The sequence below is a fragment of the Etheostoma cragini genome, chromosome 1, assembly GCF_013103735.1.
Source record: "Etheostoma cragini isolate CJK2018 chromosome 1, CSU_Ecrag_1.0, whole genome shotgun sequence".
NCBI lineage: Eukaryota > Metazoa > Chordata > Actinopteri > Perciformes > Percidae > Etheostoma > Etheostoma cragini.
In genome coordinates, this window is record NC_048407.1 from 17,810,124 (window position 1) to 17,830,920 (window position 20,797).

Genomic DNA, 20,797 nt, shown 5'->3' on the forward strand with positions numbered 1-20,797 from the left:
AAGACTCATGACAATTAAACATATATATTAGCAGAGAACTGGTTTATCTCATAAGTTACTTATCTCTCTGAATCTGCGTGTAGGCACTGGGAGATTACAAAAATAGAAATAATGAGACGCCATTCTTTTTTTTTACCGAGGTGGACTTTGCGTCATTTGACTCTCTTTAGTGTTGACTCACTTGGTTAGCACAATTTTATTGTTACAGTACATGAGACTTAAAGGCAAGACGCATGTTACCAAGACCAGAGCAGCATCAGAGTGGCCACCACAGAATGGTCTATCAAAGTCTTTCTGGACAAAAAATAAAATACCCTCATGAGATGTGGCGCTCTATGGAACTCAAGTGAAAGTACTGCCCATAGGTATGCAGCAAGAGCTCATCCCTCCTCTCTTCTTTGACTCTCTCACACAGATATTCATACACATGCACAGAGGCAACTGTGTCCTGTACACAGGCACATAGGGACGTTGATACACACATCAAGAGAATAAATATTGGGGGAAAGGTCAGGGTGAACTTTATCTTCATAAACAGGCTGGAGAAAACAGAGCTCCCCAGATGAAACAAATTTCTTTGTATCCATTAAAAATATCACAATATCATGACATCGTCATTTGTCATTGGCTGTGGCATTGACGTGCTAACCCTGGCCTGAGTACACTGTGAGATCCAAGATTTGAAAGATAATACATTTCTATGGAGGCCATTGTCTACAGTGTTGTCTACACACCTGTCTTCAAAACCTTTAAATGATCTGTTCATCAACCAGGTCTGGATTTTTTTTATCTCCCTTTGACCTTTTGTTCTCTCCCTATACACGACCTAGCTTCAAATCTGTGCCTCTACATCCTACCTTCAACCTTGTGTCCACAAAGATATACAAAAACACATTCAGAATGTGTGTATCCCTTCCATTTAAAAAGAAAATCAGAGATTGAAAGAGAAAAGGCCTGTAATTTGTTGACTACCGCACACACAGTCTTAAAGGCTTTCTCACATGTCTTTAATGGTTTAAATAAACACTGGGGGACATGCAGACGTTCGTTGGGAAGATGCTGAAGGTCCCGAGATGAAAGACAAAATTCAATTACAGCAGCAACTTATTATTGAACACTACATTATAATACAGACAAAATGATCTTACGTACCGCTGCTTACTTTTACATTTTTTGAAGAGAAAATAAAATCTGGAAAGAAGTTTGGTTTAATCAGTTCAGGACATGGGTGTCCTATTTCCCTCTGTTACAAATAAACCAGAGAATTCACAGAAGAGGTTCTGCTGAAGTGTATTCAGTGGCATTTGAGCTTGCCCAGTTAAACACACTGTTGTTTTATGGTGGCAGTAAATCGATCTATAAATTGTGATAGGAAATGAAATATGTATTGCTCCCTCCCCTCAACAATGCCATCTATCTAGTTACATGCATTTTTGACAGAGGCCAAAGTTTAGGTTCTCTGCATGGAAACATATGTATTAGCTTGGCAAATTTGGATTTTATGTGCAGATGTGGTCAAGATTAGTCAAGCTAGATGTATGACATCTGTCACACCTCACAGCCAGCTTGACCAGCAGTGACCATCTAGTCATTCCACATATTTTAAATTAAATGCAGCCCATGTTTAGCTGTGACACTCAAGGACTTTCACATTCTTGCTTTGATGCCATTCCATTGTGGTCACCTGTATGCTCAGGATGCTGAAGTTCACAGTCTTGTTGCAACCTAAATCATGAAGTCAATGTAAGGTCTTTGCCACTAAGAAGCAGTTGCCCCCTAATAATTGGCCTCTATCAGACTATGTTAACGGTTTCCTACAAGCTCACAAGCCCCACACAGCCGGATGCTTCTGGTTTGCAGCAGAGACTGTTATCATTTTCTTCAGAGCTCTTTTTTTTACGTTCCCTTGCTTGCTGCCGATGCGAAAAACTTAGAAAATGTAACAACATTAATATTTTTTATTACGGACAAAAGTTTAGGAGGCAGTATGCAGATGTGATTGACAATCAAATTTATTTAACGTGCGAAAAAGTTCTGACTGTGCAATGTCCTGTAGCTAAGTATTCAACTTTTGTATTTCTTTTCTAGTGCTGAACAAATTGTTATCTAACCAGTTATAACCTATTAGGAGCAAAAACAATTCGGTCTAATTGGTGTTTGACCTGTATGATAAATTAGCTTTTAGTAGTACTGGTTCTTATCCCTTCTTTATTATTATAAAAAGGAATATGGATGCTATCCAATCTAATGCAGTAATTTAATGCACTGAGTTGCACTATTTGGTTACCAATCTAGAGAAGCAAAGACTCCTAAACTACACTATTATGGTAAATATTTTAAATCAATCAGACGAGTTTATATAAACACAGGGCTGTATGGTAATTGCAAAAGATAAGAGAGCTAATTTGTGTATTCTCAGATGCTTTTGTTGTATCTCCGGCACAAAGGATTTTCTCTGTGTGAGACTCTTATTAATGCCGTGGAAAAAAAAGGCACAAAAATAGACATTGTTAAAGATAATGTGTAAGTCCCCCAATTAGCACAGCAAGATTGGAACTTTTAGCATGATTATAAGAGAATAATAAAGCAGGGGAATGATCATGTGTGTTTAAGTGTGCTGGTGTGTGCACACACGCATCCGTGTGGATGCCGCTCTGCCAGTGCTTTCCCTTGTGTTGAAGAGCTCTGTGTTAGCCTGCTTGTAGGATTATGTGGGGGCATTAACAGCCTAGTCAGACAGGCTTGGCTCTTGCCCAGGGAGGCTCAGTCCAGCATGTTCATCCTCCATTTAAGGAGACTGTTAGCTGATGAAGATGTGCACATGCAAAACTGAAGATAAAAGAAGGCAGTGACCCGACTCATTAGCCCCTTTGATTTAATATATTGACACTAGGATACAAATAATTTAATTTAGTGGACTCTATTGGTGGAGGGTGGGGGGGGGATCAATTTAATTAGTTATGAAATGTGACTTCTTGTCAGGAAGCAGAAGAAATGCTGACGTTAAACAAAGTCGTATGCAATTTACACAATAAAGCCATCTCGGCCCTGTTAAAACTTAATGAAGCGCAAAAAGGTGTATTAGATACGACCTCAGCAATGACAGTGTTGGTTTGCAAATGAAGCTAGGTGGATGAACAGTTGGTTCATCATGCAATGCCATGTGTCTGTTGAAACAAAGTCTTGCTTTAGGAACATAAACAGTAGATGCTGTTTGAATGTCTGGGGTCTGTGGGTTTTGTCCCATTAGCTCTGTCTCCTTTTTTTGCAGATGATATGCACCATCTATTTACTGAACTCAAGTATGTATCTTTACGTTATGGTACACATGCACGACAGCTGACTTGTATTGCTAACTAAAAGTAGGTATTGGAAAAACCCGATTTAAAAGTTGTTTCGTCAGTGTAACAGTGTAATTGAGTGTAAATAAGTGTAACAACTGATCACTGGCGAAATTGAGTCTATTTTGATGCATATGAAACATATGCTTGCTTGTACTGTGTTTTTGCCAATGAGGTAGAAAGTAGACAAACACGTAGATCCGTTATATTTGTAAATAACACAATAAAGCCATGCTTTTGTGTAATTGGCCTTTGTATTCAGACACCTCAGCAGTTTAAGCAGCGATAATTAAGAGGCTCCATCTGAGAGTTGCTACAAGAACGGCTGTAATGTGTGAAATCACACCTGAGGGTCTACTCAAAATTAGTCACCTGAGGGGTTTGTAAAGCAGCCGTGGGACGGGTTAATTTATGACACAAACTTTCAGCCTTCTATCAGTTCTTACAAGTGACAAGAATAACTGACACATGACAGAGGATTAGCAGGCATATGGGAATGTGAATTTGCCTTTTAAATTCATCATGGGGCTAAATGATCCTGATAACGGAACAACTTTTCTTTAAATGCAAATATGATGAATGAAGCATTTTTAAGTTGTCTAAATATCACAATGAAGCACCTGTTCAGTGCTCCACAAACCTCCCTTGGATCAAGGCAGAGCGCCTACACTTAACATTCATTGTACCCAGACCCTCATAAGAAAATATCAGTTGAGAGAGAACACATCCTCCAGTGTGATGTTGATTTAGTTTCCTCTCCCTCTCTGCATGGGCTGTGTTTTCTCTGCTAATGTTGTGCAAACTGTTTTGTCTTTGCGTTGGCTTTGCGTAGCCATCGTCCTCAGCAGTGGGCACACTCAACAGGGAGAAGGAGCTGAATTAATAGGCTCTACTGTGTACGGGCAGCCGGCAGGGAGAAAGGGGTGCGTGTTTTCTTAGGGCTGGGGTGGCAAAGCAAAGCAATCAGCCTTTGGCCAACTCAAAAAATGAGCTTTTTGTTTTTGGGGCAGGGAAGAGTCCAAGCATTCCCCAATAGAACACAATGAATGACCTATTTTGTCATGTAGTTTTTCATAAAAACAGAACTGTAGAGTTTTTGTTTATTTATACACAGTTCTCCAAGATACCTATATTTTTCTTCTTCTTTGGAACATTTCCTTAATTTCATTGATAATTTCTAAATACAGCTGAACACCTTTTTTTAAACAAGTCATCATCTTACCTCTCCTTTGATCTTTTACAAAAATCATCATTAGGCGATGATATCTGAGCATGTCTGAAAGTCTCAGTGCACTTGTGTCTCTAATAAAGGTGCCCCTCCTGGCAGGCCTGCTCTGAATGGGCTCTGTTGTTGTGTGTGGGCCCAGCAGCTGGGAGGTAATAGTAAAGACAGAGCCTCAGTCTATGACTGGAGGATGGGACAGCGGCGAAACTCAGCCATAGTTTGGACAACAGCCTTACACAAATTAGGGCTGGTCTTCTGTTTTAAACGTTGAATAAAAGAATTAAACGTGCTTTTGAAATATAACACAGGTAATGCCTAATCTAAAGGAAATCTAGAGGGAAGATATGTACGTGTGTATATATATATATATATATATATATAAAAACATGCTCCATTCTTTATACGACCCAAAACAGTTAACAGTGAACAGACAAAGCATTTATGTCTCTTGCTCCAAAGTGTTGAAGATGTGATATTTCCAAGCTTAACAACCACATTATTTAATAAGCCTCACAACTTAAATCCCTCTATTTTCCACTCCCCCTGTCCTGTTTGCTTCACATGGTTGTAGCTGGTTATCCGACTAGCCCGTGTCCAATGTTCTTTAGTACCTCACTCTCCCTCCTGCAATGAAGGTCCGAGGCATTTCCCTTATTCCCTTATACAGCATATGCAGGAAAATGATGCTGGGCCCTAACCCAATTGTGCATTTGTTTATATCTGTTCTCTTCTTTCCTGTTATTACACATGCTGTTTGAGGAGTCTCCATCGATTTGGCTTATTGCAAACCTTAATAGGATAGTCACACCTTGAAAAAAAACAATTATTCATTCTTCCATTTAAGGATGTATTTGCTTTTAAAAATTATCTGTATTTTAAGGGTAGTATTGTATTGTAATGCAGGATTGTGTTTCTGTGTGCACACAATTCCTGACAGCATGGAGGATGCATTTTAATTAACTAAATATAATAACTTTAGGTGTGTTCAGAATCGAGAGCTGTAGCATGAAAACTTAATAAGGAAAAGTTTTTAAAAGGAAGAACATACCTTACAGTAAGTCTTGACTTGGATGTGTATCTTCTATGTATATTAATCTATTTTTGAAGACAGATACATTTCAGTTAAAAATCAGCACAATTTGCTTTATGTACACAACATATACTAAACCTAGATATATCACATTGGATGTTTAGAAATCAAATTTTGTCATCTTTGCTTTGTAATTTCAGTCCCAATAAATAATTTAAATATCCTTGTACATGCACTGACTTATCTATAAATGTGTTTTACTTACTTCAGTATGCCTAATTTTACCACTCTGCGTCATCCTTTAATTTAAGCTTTTCTTTTTATTCCTACAACATTTAATATTGAAACTACATTATATCAGAACAGTCTACAAAAATCCTGCAAACACCAGGCAGTGTGTTTAAGCAAACTGTAGCCTGCAATTTTATCCAGAATTCCAAAGAAGTCAGTAGGAACGATGAGATGGAGGAGGGCTGGAGTGGAGGGATTTGGGTTGGGGTGTGTTAGGCGGGTCAGAGGGTTGGACTACACTGCTTTCAAGCTCCCCTCAACTTAATATAGACATATTGGAATGGCTGTTTTCCAAGAAGGCTTGTTTTACTGTGTAAGGAATTAGTGGAACAAGAAATCATCTATTGGTTGTTCCCTCTGGATGGTCTGACCTCACTCAAGTGTCTGGATCCGCTGCACTTTATCCTGAACAGCACTCAGTGACTGATGCACAGTGTTACACTCAAACCTGAGCAAACAGTGCCTGCTGTCAGAGTTCGAGCTGTACCCCAACAATTCAGAGAAAATAGCATGGGGCTTTATTTAGGTTAGTGCTTATACAATGTTGATTTTTGGCTTTGGCTGTCTATCTTTGACTTTGTAGTGAAGGGTGCTGTGCAACGATTTCAGGAAGGAAGTGAGGAGAAAGGTCATAGACTTGACCAGGACAAGGGCCCTTTGTTAGTGACCTGAACCCCTCCAGTGTAGTTGCCCTCCCCATTCCGGCGTGCTTATTTTTCAGAGCAGAGCGACAAGAATAATGTGCTTCAGTCTAGAGAGTGGTAATATGAAGACCTAAAGTCTGGAACATCAAAGTCTGGTTCAAATCTATTGATCTATTTGTATGATTACCATCAACTGCAGACAAACCCGAACACCATCACATCTCTGTTCGATCAATTTGTGTGCCTGCCATGGTCAGTGTGCAGCAGTAGTATAACCGGCTGATAAGTGACCTGTAGTAAAGGAGTAATATGTGCTTAAAAACCGTTCATTGTTTCATAGGGGAAAAATCCTGAAACAACACAGAGTATTCAAGAGCCCAGAAGTGCTTCCACTGAGTGATTTTCCTCCTGGTTAGGCTCCAGTACAGTGTACACCCAGCGGGCTGTGTACACAGTGGCGGGTGTTAAACATATCCTGCTGTCTAGTGTCAGTTTTACTGTGTGTGCTGCTGTTGGGATGTAGCCAGACTTACCAGCTTCCTCAAGATCACTTTCCCTTTAAATGGATCACAAAAGGCGATTTCTACTCGGAGAGCGCTCGTTGTGCAGCTCAGCAGAGAGCAGTGTGTGTGGGGGGGACAAAGTGTGAACTATCAGTTCTTACAGCAACAGCTGGAGTCTATCCTCCGTGGGTGAAATTACAGAATCCCTCCTATAGAAAATGTGAAAGAGAAGGTTAGCGAGAGCTGCGGATCTGACAGCTACTAAAGTGCGGAAATAATTTTATTAAAATGAGATGTCAGTGAAACGCGAGTCCTCTTCTAAATGATTACTGGTGATTGTGATCTTTTCCTAATGGGAAAGGGGCTTACTATAATCTAAATGATTGTACAGAATTAAGAACATCATCATCACAAGCTCCTCAGAATTTTTGGCTGCTTGGGGTTGTATTGTTGTCAGTATTTTCATAAAATATTTGAAGGGGTTTTACTTTTAACAAGTCTAATCGAGGCAAATGAATGCAGATTATATCCAAGATAAGCATATGTGTGAGAGGTGTGTTAAAAGGTGTCAAGTAGCAATTAATCAGGATGTTAGACCCAGGATCTCACAGGTCCTTTCAAGCTAATAACCATGAAACGGTGAGAATGAGGTAGGCGTTTGTCTTCTTTTTGCCCTTTTTTGTCTTTTAATCTTGTTAATACTGACTGCTTCTGGCAGTAAAAACTAAAACTCGCCCAGTTTCCTTCACATAGCACATTGTGGTGCATAGCGAGGAGCAAACTTGAGTGTGGATCAGTGCATGAGGGAAAGCCAGCGGGGGTTTTCAGGCCTCCTGGGTGCTTTGTAGAAGCTATAACAGACAGTGAGGAACATGGGTGTTGACAGGGGCCAGAGTCAGTGCTGTAATGCTCTGTACATCTCCATTAGCACTCAGTGTTTTGGAGCTGCTTGTTCGTGGTTTGTAGGTGGATGCTTCCACATTTTTAAAAACACCACCCTTCACTTTTTTTTTATTGGCACAAATACTTTACAGCAATACCTGAGCTTCAGACAGGTTTGTAGAAATATTTTTAAATTGCAAAATGTGTTTTTAAATCACACAGCTTGCCAAAAAATAATCATAAAAGTCAAATTTTATAAAATATGCTATTTGCATTTCACCATGAGTACGCCTTATAGGAATAACAAAAAATAAATCTAGTAGTAGCAAAAGTACATCATTCATGGGTTAATGTAGTATTGAAGCTGAATATGTGTGTGTGTGTGTGCGCAAATTGCATATGTTTTAAGTAGAAATAAAGGGCGCTCTTTAAGTTCTACCCCGTCTTTTACACCTTGTGTATTTACACATCACAGATGAGCGTCTGGTCTGGGCTGTCTGACTCTCTATTGTGTTTTCCTCTGCAGTCTAACCCCGGGATGGACTGCTGTTGTGAACACCTTTACAGTCAGCTAAGCTACTGCAAGTTCTTTCTTGAACTTGGTTATTTTAACACTTTAAGTTTTATTTTCTGAAATAAACAATTAGTTAAAAAAATTTAATAACACAATAACACAAAATTAAAAGAGTTCATAGCTGGCAAAAGAACTTGTCAAATTGTACAACTACAATACAACAAAGGTGTAACTGAACTAAATATTGTAAGAATAATAAGTAAGTTGTCTTGTAATTGTTCTTGTTAAAAAAAAAAGACTAAAATGAACTGAATTAGCTCTTCCAGAATGAGATTGTTTGTATCCTACTCGCAGTGGAACTGCAAGTTGGTTCTATTTATCAAACACCAGCATCTCCTTCAGAGGGAAACAGATTGCGTGCTGGCCTGATACAGACTTCATCAGGTCATCTGAATTGATGATACATGTTGCAAGGCGGCTGAGTTCCCCCAGAAACCTCTGTTGGAGTGCTTGCTGGCAGAGACGGGGGCCTCAGCCAAGTCTGTCTGACTGATCACTACAGATGCTCCGCTTCAAGTATTCTGAGTCAGGTCCTTAGTGCTGGGTCTTAAGGGACAAACAATAGCACCTGTTCCTCATAAGATAGCCCATTCATGTATCTTTAATGAAGCCTGGGGGCAGATGGTGTGAAATGACATTATCCAGTACTTAGCAGTGCTAAAACAAAGGAAGAGCAGTGCCATCACAACAATGCCGCTGTATTTACGAGGAGAAGGGAGGACGCTGCCCAAGTGCCCCGCTCACATCTGCTCCACTTCCTTCTCAGACTCCTCAAGATCATATTGGCAATAGAAATATCCTGGGCACTCAGCCCATGCATAGATGAACTTGAGGGCAACTCTTAAAGGGGGGGGGGTCGGGTTTCTAGTAACAGAAGGAGAGTGAAAGCTACACAATTTCTTTCTGTCTCTTTTTTAAATACACTTTTTTTCTTCTTTTACTTTAAGAGTAAAAAAAAGTGAAAATGTGAAATCTGCTCAGCCTGTGCCAGCTGTTAATTGACAGCTCAACTAACCTACACTATTTGTTGCCACCTTGCAGCTCCTCAGAATTTGATTTGCCTTTCTCTGACATTAGTTGCCGTAAATTAAACTTTAATGCGTTGAGCTCATTACTGAAAATCACAGCTATTCAAACTCAATGCATTTATTTCCCCTTCAACGCACATTCACACTCTGTCTTGCCTCGGTGAATCTTGTATATTCTGCTCCATATTTTAAAATAATAACAGTAATAAAAGCTGATATCCTAAATGAAATGATATCATTTACATTTACTGCTGGAGAAAAATTCATCCAAGTATCTGATGCCTTTTGCTGGCTGTCTCTATGCTGTGTATAATCTGTAGACATCTGATTCAGTTCTGTATAAATTAATGCAGTCACATTTTGCCTTTAAAAATAATTAAAATCCATTAAATTTTGCTGATTGTGTGAATGAAACAAAATATTGTTTGCTCTCGTGAAGCAAATGATTGTGGATCAGTTTGTTTTGTTGATATGATTTATAAAAAAGATCAGAGATGTGTTACGATTGTCTTTATTACATTAGACCAACACGCTGTACGTCGCACATGTACAGCAGTCTCACAAAAAAACGTTTTCACTCAGGAGAGTGTTTGGAAAATATCGGTCGGTCAAAAATTTTGTTTAGGGAAAAAATAAAGTAACTTTTTTAAATGTATTTTTTTTTTTACTGCTGAGGAATGTTAGTTAATTCTGGGAAAGTGTATGAACTGCCATACAACACACTTGTAACATACTTGGAGGGATGTGGACTTGAGGGAGCTCTTTTCTGCCCTGTGACTACCGCACATTCAGCAACAGACTCCATCTGGTTTTCCAGTCCAAATACACAGACAGAGAAAAGCTGTGTTCCCCAGTGTCCACCCGCCTGTCACTGGCCCTACCTCATGTTGTGACATTAATTATTGTGTTTTTCCATATGTTCCATACATGCAAAGCCAAGATTCATCTTTCATCCATTCAGCCTGGAAACTTGGAACACAAATCCCTATAAAGCAATGTTTTATTTAAGGTCATTTGTCGCAGTCTCCTTGGCCATTTGTTTTTCTTCAGCAACAGCACATTTTACAGAATTACTTTTGGAAGAATGACATACTTATCTGTTCTTCTATAATGCACTTTCTGCACTTGCACTTCTGTAAAAGCTCAGTAGGCATAAAATGGTTCTATTTATTTAGTTTTCAGTCTAGCTCTGCACCTCTGAACAGATCAATAAAGTAGTTTTAAGTAGGTTTAGCGTGTTAGCTGTGAGAGAAACTGGGTGCGACTACACCGGTGAAGGGTCTATAGGGGGAGCAGCACGGGCTGAAAAACTGGAGATCATAGCAGATCTCAGGCAGAACATGGGGGGGGGAAGTCATTGCTCAGAGCAGGTTGATTTCATGCCTCGATGCAGCAGCAGTAATTGCACCCAGACCCGTTTTATTGCAAGTTGATTTTAAGGAGGGATGAATGGAGAAACATTCTGTAAAGTGTTTATTTTGGGGGATGACCTTTATTAACCCATTTTCCAGGCAGGTTCCCCTGAGGTGGCCTGGCTCAGTGTTAGATTAACTCTTGCAGGTCCATGGTAGCCGGGCTGCTCCCCATCATAGAGTTTCAGGAAGCAGAGAATGACAGTAAGATTGGACCTAGCGACATGTGTGGAAAACCCCCACACACACCACTTTTTGAGACATAAGCTACTCACCCACCCTTGACACACACACATACGGGGAGTTTGGGTTGATATTCCCAGTAGGCGATTCAGCAACAGAATACTTGGTGAAGGTTAATATATGAGTGGAACAGATAGTCAGGAGAATGACATTAAAATGAAATACTGCAAGCGACAAGCCCTTCTCTAATGCCTGCTATTTTTCCTCTGCTGGAAACAGTTAGTAGTAAATGTCTGGATTGTCTTAAGGCTTTTATCATCTGAATAAATAATCATCCAAGATTATGTGAGTTGTTGATCTTGCTTTGAGGTGAGGGTCTTCTGTGTAATACACTTAACAGTCCTCTTGCTAACATGTAACTACTGAGCAGCAAGGGTGTCCGTGAATGCTTCTTTCAACATGCACAGTGCTTTTCTAAAGACGTCGTACAGACCTACTAACCCTCTCTGCTCTCTGTCCTGCATGTCACTTTCTCTAACTCATACTGGAACAATGTACATATACGGGGGCCTTTGATGTACCAAGGTGAAATTGTGGTTTGGATTAAGAGCAGGCGTAGCTTAGCCAGGTATTGTGTGAGCACACGAGAGCCGTCAGTGCCGCAGAGCCCCCTGTCAGCACATGTTAGCAAGAACTGTGATCTGGCCTCCCCCCCGAGTGGGCTCTGTGTTTCTGTGTACCATAACTGTGCTTAGGCCTCTCTCTGATCTCTGCTCCCTATCTGTTCAGCAGGTCCAGGGTCACATGCCTCCGCTCATGATCCCCATTTTTCCACACGACCAACGAACTCTGGCAGCAGCGGCAGCCGCCCAACAAGGATTTCTCTTCCCCCCAGGAATGTCTTATAAGCCAGGTAAGCTTGCAAAATAAGTCTTCATTTTGCCCTTCCCCCCCAGTGGCGTAGGCAGAAATAATATTTTGGGTAGGCCAGTACAAAAGTGAGTGGGCCATTTTCACAAAGAAGTAGAATTACCAAAAAGAAGAAACAATAAAAAATATATATATATACTGCATTACAACGGCAATAGAAGTACTGTCTACAACATGCTCAACCAACAAATCTCAGTCTAAAAAGTTTGTACACAACAATATAGACAAAAAACCTATTAACCTATTCAGCATCGGCTCTGCAAAACGCTGTTATAAAATTAACCATTTTAGTGCACAAAGTGGTAACTAAACATGAACCCAAACAGCAGAGAAGGTGTTTACATACTGCACAACAACGATCAAATAGCCTGCTTCCGACCAAAATCGCACATGGAACATATCAATTCATAACAGCACTATTGCTTCAGGACTATCATATGAAGCAAATGCGCTAGCAGCAGTAAAAGAAAATCAAAGAATTAAAAACTTCCAGCCAAGCATTGTTTGAATTATGAAAGATATAATGAAAAGTGTCGAGCAAGGCACTAAATCTTAGACAGTGTATCGAGTCCATAGCAGTGACAGGATCAAAGAAATCTTAAAAAACTAGATCACTCACAGATAACGTATCTTCAACATTAACATTGACTTAACATTATTTAATGTGCCTGGGATTGTTCTAATGTGGAACAATGGGTAGAGAAGCTGAGGAATGTCAACTTAAATTTCTTCAACATGAAAGTTTATTTCAAGAGTGTGCTGGCTGTAAACGTTTTTCATATTTCCACTGTTAGAGATCCAATAACTCAAGAGATGAACCCTGCATGAAACATCTTCCTATAGTTATGTGCATAAAAAGCAACTGCCCTCTTACAATTTCACACAAGTATGTCTTTTGATAGCAAAATCACGTATTTAAAAGAGAGTAATAAGGTTGATAGTTTGTGGATGGTGTAAGAAACAGGTTTTCCTGCATGTATAACTGTTTTCATTGCCTGTAACAGCATGCCTCTTTCTCTCCCTTTGTCTCCTTAATTGAGTAAAAGAGAAGCCTTCAAAACAAGGAAAAGATTGCTGCAACATGTTGACTGATACCCTGCCAAAGCAGTAACCTCGTACACCATTATATCCTTGTGAAAATTGAAGATGTGCCACCACATCACACATGCTACTCTACTTATGTTAAATATATAACAAAATATCCACGGCCTAAATTGCTCACTTATTCTTAGTCTGAGCTTTAGCCCTAACATGGCTTGCCCTGTCCTGCCCTTGCCAAGGCCTTCTTAGACGTGTCTGAGTTATTTAATCAAATTAAACTGAATTTGTACATTTAAAAACATTTTTCTATTTTCACTCCTAAACATGCAAATAGGAGACAGTGTTGTGTTGATGAAAACCTCATTGTTTAAGAGAAAAGAATTTATGAGTCAGCTTGAAAATGGAAAGTCCTCTTGTCTGTTATAAAATAGTACCAGCACAAGGAAGATGACTGAAAACAGAAAAAGAGGCATTGGGTTGTCAGCATGTTTGCAGCAGCAAAAGACATTAAAAGGTGTGGTAGTGCAGTTAATGAATTAACTATAAAACCACAGGATGAAAAAGAAAGTCAGCTATTTTGGAACTATGGAGCCATGACAGCTTAAACAAAGTGCCTGAGGGGAAGTCTTTTACCAGTGTGCTTTCTGCAATAGGTTTGACACGGAAAATGTTTTAGTTCAAATAACAGGCGCTATTATAGAATCATGGTCAGGGGTCGCCGTGTATATAGTTTCTGCATAATTCATGAGTTCATGAAGAAAAAGCAAAGGGGGTCTGAAAATGACTTGTGTAGCCAGGAGAGGTATTTCAAGACCTCTATTATTTCTCCCCTTCCAACACAATATATCCAGAGAGTACAATGTTATCACCACCACCTGCAGGGTATACAGGATGCTGCCGTGTCCTTTCTCCATGAAGTGAGTGGCCAAGCATTCACTTCCAAGACTAAGACACCCTAATCTGATGTTATCATTATAAGAAAGCTCCCAGGGACCACTGCTTATGACCCCCTGCCCTGTGGTGCTCACATGGCAACAGAGTCATTCTGGCACCGTAGTGGTAAGTCATCACCCCATCCACTGGCTGTGCTCAATGGCCTGGTGTTGCATGGTAGACAAGCACAGTCATAGAAACATCAACTCATCTTTTAAACAAATAGACGTCCTTGTCTGTTTGCACAGTGTACACAGACGTGGCAGCATTCAGTCTGATGTGCCACTAATGGACCCGCAGAATGACCCCGTAGTCTTTGGGTTCCACTGCCAGTCTTCGTGATACACATCCTGCTCACAGATTCTGCTATTTTATTTTAAATATTGTATTTTTCCCAAATTGTAGTTGTCTTTTTTTCTTGATTTAATGTACCTTAAAAAAATTAAATCAAGTTTGTTGATTTAAGTTTTTTATTTTTAACTCTATGGCCTCATAAGATACGTAAGAATACAGTCTCAACAATATAAAATGATGTACATGTATTTTTATTATCATGTAAGCCTGTTTCTCTGCGAACAGCTTTGGTACTTCAATACAATTTAAAAGCCAGAGAAAAGTTTGAGGGTTGTCGTCATATACTTCATTCATCATCATTTGATCTGGTCTAAGAAAGGTCTCTGCTACATCTGTCAACCCTCAGCAGATCTATTACTTATATTTCATGGCCCGGCATGAGCAGGGAAATATAGCCTGTTGTGACCATGCATCACCCCCAGCCCCACCCTTACCATTCAGAGCCCGGGTTCCGGGCATGGGATCAGCCATGGCCAGTTAAATAAAAAAAAAAACACAGTTTTAAATGTGATTCCCTTTCACCAGTGACGTTAAAGTGGCACAGCGCCCATTCTACTGGAGCCTGGTGCCTCGGCTGTGTGCACCCAAGACCCAGACCTTGGAGCCCGAGACCCCCCATCACTGGTGGTGTGCTCACTTAGCACATGACCCTCACCAGGTTTCACATGACATCTTAAGACATCCAGCCATTTATTATTCCCAATCCTACGTCACACAACACAGAGAGAGAGAGAGAGAGAGAGAGAGAGAGAGAGAGAGCAAGCAATACCCCAAAAAAAAAGAGGTGGAGAAATAACCCCAGTGCACACTCGCACATCCAACCCTGCACTATTTGAAACCACTTCTGCTGTGTGATTTTATTTTCTACTAAATGGGGATTGAATTTCCATGGCTTGTATCACATTGTGCTGTGCTGTACAAGATTGCAAAGTGAGGCGAGCGGGCGAGGGCAAAGTGAAAGAGAAGGTATATACATTTACCTTGTCTGTGGCTTAATGGCTCCATATGTTTGTGAGAAGAAGTGATAGGCAGAAGTGGGGTCTGAGTGAAAGGCCAACTACCCCTCCCCATTCCCACTGTGCACCCCACCTCCCCTCCTCCAGACACATGCTTCAAACCAACCTCCCCCCTATTAACACTGCGCTGCCCTGTCTCACTGGGGCTGTTCTGTCCGTCTCAACACACTAGGTTGAGTGTGTGAAAGCGTTTGGTACTCAGTTATACACCCCCATGGATATCACTCATACAGCAGCCGTTTTTATTTCCCTGTCTGACAAACGTGCTGATGGCAGGCCAATGGTAGTGAATAGTAATGAATTGTGCTGCTGTTTGAACACCCATTCTTCCTTTCTTGATCACAGTGATATAGCGAGATAAGCATGTGTTTTTTTAACCTTGTTATTGTGACTACACACTTGTTCGAACCAGTTCACATTCAAATGCTTTCAGTGTGCTGCCAAAGCTATCACTCAGAAACAAACAATGTAATGTTGAACAATAGCCAGACAAGTCTACAGCTGTATGAAATGCCTGAGAGAACATGCTGGTTCTTTTACATAATCGCTAAATGAATACCGGAGGAGAGATTTAACATTTATTGTGAATACAAACACACAAACACACACACACACACACACACACATACACACACTACAAGAACTTCTAACTTGTTAAACTATGTAAGAGTTATAGGAGTATACTGTGCAGGTGGAGGAAGGAGGGAATGGTGTGGAACGTTTTTAAGTAATCCTGCTCCAGTCAAACACCCTCACCCTTTTGTTAATGCAGATGTTTGGGCTTGAAGCCGAGGGCTCATTGCAATGTGCCACATTGCTGTGGCAAAGTAGTGGAGGGCCCAGGATCCGTGTTGGCACTTGCCTGGTCGCTGTGGGCCGGCTCATTGTCTGAACCTGTATGCATTGTTGTCTCTCTCTCCCTCTCTGACAGGTGATAACTACCCGGTGCAGTTCATTCCATCCACAATGGCAGCTGCAGCAGCGTCAGGACTCAGCCCCCTCCAGCTTCAGGTATGTATAGTACTATGACAAAGAATGCTAGGGACGCCCGCCAAGCCCCGGGTAAAAAAGGATGGCTAAGCAGCTGTACGCTAAGTAATGAGCTGCACACTAAATAATCCTGGAGGCCCCCAGCTCACACACGCTTATCACCTTACATATGTAATTTATCCTGTTTTATAGAGGATTTATCCCCACTAGCTCTGCCAGACAGAGGAGTTAGGAAGATAATAGTTATTAGAGGGAATGAGAATCACTTTGGTTGCCTTAATCACCAGCCAGTGAATTTATCAGAAGACAATTGACTGTGTAAGCAAAGAATCTCCTTCTTATTGCTTTTATCTAGTAGAACTGCTGTAATATTCATTTGATCTATGTGAGGAAGATAAATGAGAGGACAGAATAGACAAAAACAGTAATATTTACTCTTGGTATGTTATACAAAGTGAGGCTGAGTGGCTGAGTAGGGGTTTTGAGCCACATAAAACGTTGGGATAGGCTCCAAGTCCTACAAGCCCCTCCAGGACTTTTCTCACACAGCATTTAAAAAAAGCTGAACCAAGGTCAGGGCTTAACCTGAGGCCATACTGGTTAATATAGATAAGTGTCTTCATACCATACTTTAAGTCATAAACACTACTGTTTTTACTGACTTTTATTTACAAAAATAACACAAGTAGCAACAGGAAGCTGAATACCAACCATATTTATTCAGCTGCAGTGTTGCCGGTTTCTTCTCTAATTATCAGTTTCCTTTGCAGTTCTCAGTATTTGCCGATCTTAAGTTTATTTGAAATGATCTATTGGTTCTTTGAAAACCGAAGAAGGAAACAAAGCATTAAAATGCTAAAATGCATATGGTTAAGAAGCCACTGCTGCTTTGTCAACAACACGGGAAAATTATTGAAAGCTGCAACATGCAACGTTTAAAAGCAGAAAGAAGTATGTCAAGCTCAAACAAGATGGCTTAAGACTGAGTTGGGAAAACTCTTTGCACACTGATACATGTGGCATTTGTCCTTTTGAGGCTCCTACTGTCAGTGTTAACGAGCCTTGGCAAGTTCTAACAATGCATGCAGCTGGCTCTGAAGAGCTGTGCATCATTATGCAGCCACGAGAAGAGCTATTGAAAATATGTGAGGTGTTCAATGAGTCTGCTTATGTTTAAAGACATGTGTCAGTGAGAGTGAAATATGGAGGGTGCATAACTGAATATGTTTCTGGAGTGTATATGGGTCGCTTAGTTGTTGTGTATCACGGAAAGGTCCATTGGAAAAGAGTGGTAGTTTAGACATGCATTCAGAGTCTATTTATAATGGTGTATGAGGTCAGATGAGACAGTCATATATCTGAAGGCTGGGGTGAGGAGGGGAGACGGGTCTAGAGTGATTAATTCTGATTATGTATCTAACCCTGGGAATGGGCAAAAACAGTGCCTCCAAGACCATGACTTGGCTGACCTTTACAGAACACAGTAAACAAAAAGAGGTGCATTTTCCATTAATTGAAGTCTGTCAGCCTGTCACATATTCCGCCTGATGGCTGCTATTTACCCTGCATAGAGGCTCCCCTTAAAACAGCAAGGCAAGTCAAACATGCCCTTTTCTACATAGCTGGAATCAACAAACCATGTGACTGCCACCACTTCCTCTACAAAGCACTGGGAGCCTGCTATGATTAAAAACATGATATCAAGGCAGACATGAAATTAAGTTAGATTTGTCTTCTCCCTTTTAAAGCAATAATAGCACCAGCAATTCTTCTTCAAAATGAAACTATTGAAAAGTATACTCCAATACGTATGCGTGTGTGTCTGTATGTGTTGGATAGAGAGGACTTATGAGTACAAAGGAAGCAGAAACAAATGTCATTGTCATTAATGACAAAATCTCAAGAAGAGAAACAACACAATGAGAAAGAGAAACTGCTCTAGATGTCTTAGAGATCCTGGAAAAGCTACTTCAAAATTAACACATTATGTCCAGTGTTGTAAAGATGCAACTTGTAATTTAAAGACCACTGGTAAGATTATTTGGAATAAAAATAAAATGTAAGATGATTGAAGCCACCCCCGCTTAGTACTTCTCATACTATTGAGTTTATTCTGTATGCATCATCAAGCAGAGCACTAACCCTTTAAACTGTCCTGAACTTTCCTAGTTTCACCTCGAAGCCTCTTCTTCATCTTCCTCACTCAAACACCCAAACACACACACACACACACACATACAGAGCTGAAAAGGCTAACCCCCCCTCCCCAATTAAAATATCTGTTCCTGTCAGCTGCATGGCAAGGTATAATTTTCCCCAATTTCCTCAGTTTAGATTGTGCAATATATGAACCTTAAAAAATTATCTTATTGGAAGAATTAATTCCCACAATGCTGCAGAGGTAATGTGATCAGCCATCCAGTCAGAGAGGCTAGCCGCTCCGTCAGTCTTAATGTAGCCACGTAGCCTCTTCACGATCTCCTCTGTCATAACAGTCTGGGATCCTCCCTCCCTATTCCCCACCCTTTCTCTCATATGAGAAGAAAACCCAACAAGGTAACAAAGGCATAGAGCTGATGGATGTAAATGAATCTTCCAGAATGCGTTTGAGTGTTGGAGACTGTAATTTGCTTGTCAATATGGGTGGTAGCATCACTCCGGTGGCTGGCAGTCTGCAAGTGGCTGTCACAGGGCATTGCTGTACCACAGGGCAATTTCACTCAATGTTTTCCTGACAGATTGGCTCTCGTCCTCAACTCGCAGGAGAGGAGGCGGGTAAACTATCCCAGCGCGACATGCCCCTCTTCATTAGTGCCCACACAGAGCCGGGATGAGTCCAGGACCAGCAGGAAACAATGGCGCCATCCCTGCCTGTCCTTCCCTGATTACAACTGACACCACTCACCTAACAGAGGAAATTGTGCTCAGATTGTACCCCAATCTGTTCGGACACCTACTTTATTCAATTGAGTAAAGAGACAAGAAGGGAATTTTCCTAATTCCACAAAAGAATTTTCTATTTGGGATGGCACTTAATTTGTTGTTTGTACACTATACCTTGCATTGGTTACCAAGTGAAAACCAATTTACGTAAGGCCAATATGAACTTAATATATATCACCCGTCCTTTTTACAGAACCAGTAAACAGGAGGAGGACCTTTGAGAAAGGCCTGTTTTTTATCATTGGAAGCAGACTTTAGGGTTTAAGCTATATTAAAGAAAGCATTATTGGATAAAACAGAACATCTGGGTTCTCTGTATGCAGTATCACTGTTAGGACTAAATAAATAGAAACCCTCTGCTTTCACTCAGTCAAAGCTCTATTTTCTATCTCTTGCTGTCTCACTGTCTTGCTTTTCCAATTTCCCATCCACATCTTGAACCAGCTCTAAGTATCTTACTTTGTATATTTCTCTCTGAATTACTTCCATCCTGTTAGTTTTTTTGCTCCTTCTGTCGGTGTGTTGTCTTTTTCCATGAATTGTCCATCTCATTACATCCCTATGCTTTTCAGCACTGGAAGTAGAGCTGCTTGAGTTAAGAATCAAAGTGGCAATTACCATCCACCGTATTTACTCTAGCATCTCTCTATAGGCCCATGATAAACCTAGGCCCAGCCTCAGCTCATGCTCCCACTGTAAAGATAAAAAAGCAGCCCCCATGCTCATCGACAGCCCGGACCAGATCTCAAGCAGATAGACACATCTGAAGGAGTACTCAGAGGCTTAGAAGACTGGAGTCATAAGAAAGAGTGTTACACAGTCAGGGACAAACAGGAAAAAAGTGGGAGAGCAGCAAACCGCACATTATCTTTTGTTTGGATGTAGACGTCTGTGCAGTACAGATGTGAAGAAACGGCTTCCATCATTAACAAGTGAAGCACTTTTGACTTTGAAAGGGAGAGAGGAGGAGGGGAGAAAAGAGAGAACAGACATACTGTAGAGAGCAGCTGCTTCTGTGTTTGTGAGCAGAGGAGCTCAGTCTTTGAAGGTAACCCAGAGCAGTGCAGCAATGCTAGCTGTGTGTGGAAGCTGGCTAATAGGACGGCTATGTGAGCAGCTGGATAGAGGCAGTGGTGAACAGGGGGACAGATGGACAGATAGAGTGGATAATGCAGTGAGCTGCACTGAATGGGAGGGCTGGCTCTGGGGCCCCTGGGCCTGGAGAACCCACACACACACTTACAGAAGACGGGTTGTGTTTGTGTGTGTGTGTGTGTGTGCAAGAGAGAGAAACTGATAGAGAAGGACTTTAACATATATACTGTAGATAGAGAACTAGAGAAAGGCAAGAGGAGGGGGTGGAGCAGAGCAGGTTGGGTGCCAGCAGATGAGACAGATGTTGGGCCATACTGGAAAGCATCGGCACAGTGCACCAGGACGCCTTCCTCCACTCTTGACATCTGGGCCTAGCCTGGGT

General features: G+C 40.9%; 1 protein-coding gene across 7 annotated transcripts in view; it reads left to right on the top strand.

Moving 5' to 3' along the window:
• The window catches only part of sox6 (SRY-box transcription factor 6), a 133,041-nt gene that overhangs the window by 81,768 nt on the left and 30,476 nt on the right, over positions 1-20,797 (top strand). For 6 of the 7 annotated variants that reach the window (XM_034869117.1, XM_034869109.1, XM_034869151.1 and 3 more), the window contains 2 exons: positions 11,903-12,026; positions 16,319-16,398. In XM_034869117.1, the coding sequence (XP_034725008.1) occupies positions 11,903-12,026; positions 16,319-16,398 (204 nt within the window). The remainder of the gene's footprint in view (positions 1-11,902; positions 12,027-16,318; positions 16,399-20,797) is intronic. The other variant, XM_034869140.1, reaches the window with a different exon arrangement.